The sequence below is a fragment of the Hipposideros armiger genome, unplaced genomic scaffold (genome assembly GCF_001890085.2).
Source record: "Hipposideros armiger isolate ML-2016 unplaced genomic scaffold, ASM189008v1 scaffold_678, whole genome shotgun sequence".
Taxonomy (NCBI): Eukaryota; Metazoa; Chordata; class Mammalia; order Chiroptera; family Hipposideridae; genus Hipposideros; species Hipposideros armiger.
In genome coordinates this window covers 308371-315940 of record NW_017732028.1, presented here as the reverse complement: position 1 = coordinate 315940, position 7570 = coordinate 308371, and the positions used below count along the sequence as shown (strand labels likewise).

The following is a 7570-nucleotide window of genomic DNA, read 5'->3' as shown; positions in this document are numbered from 1 at the left end:
TTCTCATGCTCTCCCTCTTCAGGTCTCCTCTGGCACAGCCCCTAAGAGCCTCAGCCTCAACCCTTTTCTAGGGGCTTTCTGAAAAGCCTGGACTGCCCATTCCGTTGCAGACAAGTACCCCTCACTCCAGCCTCTCTTTGACTCTCCCCATCCCCCATGTGAACCCTGAGAGAGTACCTCCATTCTTTCTTCCTCTCCCTCTATGGATGTTCCCAAGCTGGCTGGGGATTACGGACCTTTGCTCTTCTTCCACCATGACTCATTCTCTCTTTCTCTTCAGTTGTCTTTAAATCACTTTTCCTCTGACCTCTTCAGCTTACCCATTAATAACCACCGCATTTCCCAACTTGCTCAAGGATTTCAGCCCCTGACTCAGGGCCTTTCTTTCCCACCAACTTCCAACCTTCTGGAATTCCAGCCTCCCTTTTTCCCTTGTCTTAGCTAGATGCTGGGAGCCACTAATGGCCTCTGATCAGGCAGCGATGTTATCAGTGCTACTCTTTCAATGATCTTGGTAATGGGTGATGAGTTGATTTGGTATGAGGGGAGGCAGAGAAGGGAAAGGCACCCCTGTATTGGGCACAATATGATTTCAAGAACAGGAAGAGCTCCATTTTTGGCCCAGATCTCTGACGTTTTCACTCATAGATCATCAGAGGTAAGGATCCTCTCCCCATCAGAAGACAGGGCAGAGCCCTGAGCAGGCCAGCAAGTAGCCTGTGGCCAAGGACAGTGCAACAGGGTGATGAAGAGCCTCCCCTGCCACCCACAGAGACACAGAGCTCAAAGCCACACAGCATCAGTGGGCAGGCCCGGTTCTAAAACCCAGGTCTGTAATTCCACTTCCAGAACTCTCCTTATTAGTGATGCTGTCATGGACAGGGACCGGAGGACAGCTTCTGGTAGCAGTTTAGCCTTAGGATGGAAAATGAAATGCTAAAGGCAGTTTCCAGGTCCCCTAATATCAGCCAGTGGCCATCCCTCTTCTGAAGCCAGAGCTTTTACTGTCAGTCTATCTGCCTGACGTCCGTGGGTGATGTGCACCAGCCCATGTGTGTGGAGTGTGCTAGGAGAGAAATGAGGCCATGAAAGGCTGTAGCAGGCCCTGGGGTCCCTGATGGCCACAGGCACGGCGTGTGCAGTCAGACTAAGTCTCCTTCAATCTCAGTCACCTTCCTCAGCACATCTCTAACCAAGGCCTCTCAGAGTGCCCAGCCCTTACTTCTGAGCAGCCTGGGCAACCTGCCTGTGCTCCACACTCCCACAATCATAAACAGAGTGTGTGATCCTGTGAATACCGGGGTTATGGGAGGAGGGCAGTCTAGGCACTTGGACAGCTGTGTCACCACATCCTTTGTGCCCATTGTGCCCAAGCAGGAATTGTGCTGTTGGCATGTGTTGAGTTCTTATTGGTTTCTTTGATCCCTTCCTTGACCCTTTTCTCCCCCTTCCAAGACCTATTTTCCCATGGACTCCCTTCCTCCCACCTATATCCAGACCCTCCTTCAACACCCAAGCCCCTATTATCATGGAAAATATCATTGCCTCCAGTGCCCCTTCTTCCTTAGCTAGATTATAAGCTGTATGGGGACAGGGGCTGTGAGTTTGATATTCTTCTGAATCTTCACAGCATCCATCACTCAGTACAGGTTCCATGTATATTTGAAAAATATGAGTGAGTGTAAAGTAACTGTGCCTTCTGTGTGTATCATTGACAAGAGAAAAAAGCCAAACCCAGCCGACGGGAAGCAGAGTATTTGAGTTAAGCTTAAGCCGATGGGTGCTGGGGGAGTGTGGATGTCACCCAGGAAGGCCTGATATGAGCAATATGTTATGATATTACAAGAGAACAACCTCTCTTAGCAAATCAAATCATTACCTCCCCCCATTCTAATGTGAGCAGAGAAGCCCTCCACGTGAAACTGGGGATGTACAAGGGCTGGGTCCTCGTGCCCAGCCTTTAAGTTTTATCTTCCTGAGAGTCCCTCCCATTTTACCTAGCGTGCGGCTCTCTGTGATAGCATATAACATGGTCCTGAATTGTAGGCTCCTTGAGGGCAGGACAGCTTCCTGTTATCTCCCTATCCTCTGCTTTAGTGCCAAACTTCATAGAATAAGTTTTAAGGTGTCACTTTTTGCACAGAAGGTGCCTTGGAAAGAGCTGGTAAGACTGACCTGATCTATCTGCAGAGCTGGGATTTGGAAATTTACCAGAGTGGTCAATAGCCCTTGGCTCCTACATATGCAGAGCTGGTACACACATGACCTCATGTAAACCCTCAAATGGCCCTCTGATATGGAGTCTACTATTATGAGGAAACTGAGGAAAATATAAGTTTTGTATTGGGTTGTCAGAAAAGTCATGACGTATTTTTTTCTATGTTTTTCATTGCAAAAATGCATCATGACTTTTCCAACAACCCAATAATATACTCAAGGACACAGCGCTAGCAGTAAACCCAGATGTGAGTCCAACTGTGGGGCTGCAAAGTCCCAGCTCTTAAACACCTTGAACATCTCATGTTCCCTCATAGTCAGGCACTCTGTGTATGGCTTCCATTTCTGATGCCTTACACACACACACACACACACACACACACACACACACGTATACATTTAAATGAAGAAAAGCCAAAACGGTTACAAACACTGAGGTAGAATTTAGAAAATGAATGCTTTTAATACATGTATGCGATGAGACAATGCATAAGATGATCTCAGTATTTATGAGTACTGTTCATTCTTAGCTCATTGCAGGTGGTGTGGTTTATAAGGGAACTTAAGAGCTTAAGCTTCAGGTCCTTCCCGCCAGTGTCCAAGACCAAACAGGACCCTGTGAAAGGCTCCGAAAGCGAGAACGCTCCAAAGAGAAAACAGGAGGCTGCTTGTTTCTGGCCCATCTCCAGGGCCCACCACAGCTTGGAGCCTGGATTTGGAGATTCGTGTTTCCATACAGACCAGCAGGCCTTTTGAAGGAAGGTCAGGGAAATGGGGATCTCCAACCAGACAGGATCCTTTCTCAAATACCTCTTATTTCTGTGACCAGGTCAGTGGTGTGCAACGACCCTGAGATGACCCTGCCTCCAGCGTATGTCCCTCCAGACACCTCCAGACTGCGCCTCGAGCGGACAGCCATTCGCAGGGTGCCCGGGGAGGCCTTCAGGCTGCTGGGCCGTCTGGAGCAGCTGTGGCTGCCCTACAACGCGCTCAGCGACCTCAGCGCCCTGATGCTGCGGGGCCTACGCCGCCTGCGCGAGCTTCGCCTGCCAGGAAACCGCCTGGTCATCTTCCCTTGGGCTGCGCTCAGGGACGCCCCCCAGCTGCGCCTGCTGGACCTGCAGGCCAACCGCCTCTCGGCAGTGCCTCCCGAGGCCGCGCACTTCCTGGGGAACCTCACCTTCTTGGACCTCTCCAGTAACCAGCTGATGAGGCTCCCACAGGAGCTGCTGGCCACCTGGGCTCATCTGGAGACTTGGCCCTTCCTTGCCGGCCACCATGCCAGGCTGGTCCTAGGTAAGAGATGACATCCTTCACTTGGAACTGCCTTGGGGTTGTAGGCAGGCTACCAAGCCTCTCTGAGTTTCAGTTCTTTACCTGCAAAATAGAAATCACACCTGCCTCCTGGGTTTGAGTGAAGATTGAGTGAGAGGCACATATTGGCAGGTTTAGGAATTCAAGTGCCCAGTCAGACTGCAGCAGTTCAAATCCCAGCTCTGCCTCTTGCTAGCTGTGTGTCTTTGGTTTCCTTTTGTAAAGAGAAGATGATAAAAATATCTGTCTCAAAAGGGTAGTGTTGTGGGTGTAAAGACAGTGCCTAGTACACAGCAGACACATGTGGCAGGCACAGTGATGTGCCACCCAGCCTGGACTGGCTGCTCAGCTTCTGGAGGTGCTGTCAGCAGCAGCCTTCAGCTGTCAGCCTCATCAGGGAAAGCTTCAGCAGCAGAGCAGCCTTGCCTGAGGCCAAACCCCCTTTCTGGGGACAGTTTCCATCCAAAGGCCTATTAGGTGTGACTCTAAAACCCCAGCCATTTGGGACAACTCTGATGTGCTATTTCAGCTCCAGAGCCCCCCAGGGATTCACCAGGCCTGCATCACAGCGCCATCTGTCTCTCCTGCTTTCTTCTTTCCCCCTTAATAAGCCCGCTGTGCGCTAATCTTCACCTCAGTCTCCTTCAGGGCACTCAACTTTCAGCAGTCTTCAAAGCACGTGAATCCTCTCCCCCATGAGAAACTCCTCTAAGTACTAGGTACACGGGTCCTTCCGTGCCCTTTGCTAAGTGGCCAGTCCTTACTGGCCATCAGCATTCGCGTAGCACTGACGAGTCCGCAAAACTCATTCTTGCCCCCTCATAGAACTTGACCCTCACCACATCCCAGCGGTAGATAGTGCAAGTACAATGCCCTTTGTTTTATAGATAAACGCACATAAGTTGAGTGTTAGTAAGTGCAGGTTTTGGGCCTAAAGCTCCTGTCATAGAGACTGGTTCTCTTTCCCCTGTTCCGTGAGGGGGTGCGAAGCACAATGGGTGGGTAGAGAGGTGAGGTGGCTAGTATCAGAAAAGATGGGGTCCAGCACTGGGGGACTGGAGCAATCTTAGAGTGGCTTGGGGCAACTGCTGCCCTGAGGCTGGGGAGAGTCTCTCAAGGAGGGACTATGTGGGAGTTTCACCTCCTGGAAGCAGGGCAGGGAACAGCAAACCCCATTCCAGCTCCATCCTCCTTACAGACTTTCTCACCTGATAAAGGACATTATCTAGGGAAGTACTGATATGGAAAAATATTGCTGTTTATTTGAAAATCAAGTTTAACTGAGTGTCCTTCCTTCCCTCCCCCTCTCCCCAATATCTGGTAATTCTATTCCAACAACCATGTCAGGCAGCCAGGGCAAGGTGTATTGACCCAGTGTGACAAATAAGGGAAAGGAGGGACAAGAGAACTGGTAAGTCACACAGCCAGGAGACGGCCCCTGAGACTCAGTTTCCCAAAGCAGAGCTGAATGGGTTATACCAACTGGCCATTCTCTTTGATTCCGTCCTGTTCCTAACCAACCAATGGCTTGCCAGGTGAACCAGATCTTTTCCTCCCCAAGGCACCTGCCTGGCCCAGAGGATGACAGATGGGGACATAACTCATTCTGCAAAGTTAATTTTAATTTTAATTATACAACTCATACATGAATATGTGTAAACATTTAAACTATTACAGAAAAGGCTAAATCCCCTTTTGTCTCCTCTTCTGTTTCTAGTTCCTTCTTCCCTCCTAAAAGGTAGCCACTATTATGTTTATTTGCATGTTCCCTATTTGTTATGGTACATCTACATATGTGCGTGTTTTACATAAAATGTTATCATATTGTACATATTGTAACTTTTCACCCAGTAGTATGTCTTGGAGATCGTTGTTAGTTACTACAAATGAGTCAACTTCATGTTATTAAATTAGTGCATAATATTCCATAGTCTAGTTATATTACAGTTTATTTTGTCATACCCCCTTTAATGGACCTTTAGGTTGTTTTCACTATTTTGTTAACACTCATGATGTCACAGAGAACATTCTGGACAACACAACCTGGGGCATGCAGACAAATGTTTCTCTAGGATAAGAACTGAGAAGCAGAATTGCTAGGTCATGGAGTGTGCATATTAGATATTATAATGTCAATCTGATAGTCTCTAATGTGGGTGGGCCAATTCTCACCTCCACCAGTAGTGTGTGTTCACTCTGCAAGTTTACCTGGGTGCTTTCGAATGTGTGAGCACAATTCTAGGTGCTGGGGATGCAGCAGTGAGCAAAACAGATGAAAAATCTATTCCCTCATGACGCTAACAATTAAAGTGGCCAACATGTTTAACTTTTACCAACCTGCCGTGAACGTTTCACTGCCTTTACTTTGCCTTTTGCATTCGTTCTTTGGGGACTCTGTTGTGACAAGTGAAAGCCAGATAGCTCATCAACAGATCCAGACAGTGATCACTCTTGGGGTGCAGACGTATCATTACGTGCATTTAACAAGTGATACAGGGTAGCAGCCACCAGTAGGATGGGATGGGGTGCAAGTGTGGGAGAAAGAACTGGCACCCACCCAGCTAGGGCTCAAAAGGACCTGAGAGTCATGAATATACAGCAGACCTGAATACAGCCTCCCCAACCCTTGACATTCCCCCTTCCAAATATATAAGGATATGTATGTAAATGTACAAGATGCCATTGGTTATCAGACACACTGTAAAATTTAATATCAGTCTTTGGGGGATAAAATGGACATCACATTAAATGCATTCATGTTGCATTGCAGAAATGCAAATGTATAAAAGGAATTGTGCCTTAGAATTGAGGGCACATGTTACTCCTCATGCTGTTGAAGATTCTTTGACAGGCTGGATGCAGTGACCTGCTTCCAGCTCTATGAGATGTTCAGTTTTAAATTAAAAGGGCTGGGATATGACACAGGACTTCATTAGGATTGCATTTCCTGACCTCCTCACTCCTCTTCTTACCCCTTTGAGCCTGTGTCAAAGGAATCATGGATCAGAACAACCATCCTCATTGCTGGGGTGATGCTGAAAGTGCCGTTTATACTGGGAGGACAGGGGTCAAGGGGCAGGGGTCATAAGCATTTCTAGAAATGGGTTTTGGCATATTTCAATTATTGCAGAAATTCTCACTGCCTGGCCAGCAGCCTGAAAGGGTCAGTCTAAGAATGGCACAAATAATTGCTAATTTTGTTGGTATGCTGTGTGGCCTACCCAGTGCTTACTATGATTTTTCTTTATTTATACTTACAGCAGCCCTGAAGGGGATGTAATGCTATTATTAAAGGTGAAGACCAAGGCTTAGTGTTGTATAGCTAGCAAGGCAAGGAGCTGGGCCTGGAGGCCAGTTCTGCTGATTCTGCTGTTTCCGGACCTGCCTTGTCCTCCCTGCAGAGGATGGAGACTTGGGCCTGGGGATCTAAATAACTAGGGCTCACCTCTTGCCTTCCCTCTCACCCCTGCAGGGCTGCAGGACAATCCTTGGGTGTGTGACTGCCGACTCTATGACCTGGTCCATTTCCTGGAAGGCTGGGCCCCAAATCTGGCCTTCATAGAGGCCAGGCTGAGGTGTGCCAGCCCTGGCAGTCTGGCCGGAGTAGCCTTCAACCAGCTGGAACTGAGGAAGTGCCAGAGTCCAGAGCTCTGTCCGGGAGTGGCCAACGTCAGTTCCCCTTTGGGCAGCACAGTGTTGCTACGTTGTGGGGCCACTGGGGTCCCTGGGCCTGAGATGAGCTGGAGGAGGGTCGATGGCCACCCACTCAATGGCACAGGTGTGTGAGCTACAGGGGCTATTTTGCTGAGAGCCCATACTGGGGCGGGTAGGTCACTGTCCCACATGGGCAGAGTCAGGTTTGCCAAGGAGAGGGAGGTAATCTAAGCAAGGCTGTTTACTCGCATTCTGTTGAGTGGAGTTGGACAGGCTCCACCCACAGGTGGGGCATGGGGACAATGGCTTCAATGATGACAATGGCTCCTAGCCTGTCCTGTCATATTCCACCAGCTACTCTATCAGAGACTCAGGGTCCACCATG

At 48.9% G+C, this 7570-nt stretch overlaps 2 protein-coding genes across 2 annotated transcripts in view; one reads left to right on the top strand and one right to left on the bottom strand.

Annotated features, from left to right (window-relative positions):
• The window catches only part of RGR (retinal G protein coupled receptor), an 18213-nt gene extending 17957 nt beyond the window's left edge, over positions 1 to 256 (bottom strand). The window contains exon 1 of the mRNA XM_019626457.1: positions 178 to 256. Within this exon, the coding sequence (XP_019482002.1) occupies positions 178 to 256 (79 nt within the window). The remainder of the gene's footprint in view (positions 1 to 177) is intronic.
• A 261-nt stretch (positions 257 to 517) lies between these two features.
• The window catches only part of LRIT1 (leucine rich repeat, Ig-like and transmembrane domains 1), a 12537-nt gene continuing 5484 nt past the window's right edge, over positions 518 to 7570 (top strand). Inside the window, exons 1-4 of the mRNA XM_019626456.1 lie at positions 518 to 521; positions 754 to 829; positions 3047 to 3513; positions 7004 to 7309. Of these exons, the coding sequence (XP_019482001.1) occupies positions 518 to 521; positions 754 to 829; positions 3047 to 3513; positions 7004 to 7309 (853 nt within the window). The remainder of the gene's footprint in view (positions 522 to 753; positions 830 to 3046; positions 3514 to 7003; positions 7310 to 7570) is intronic.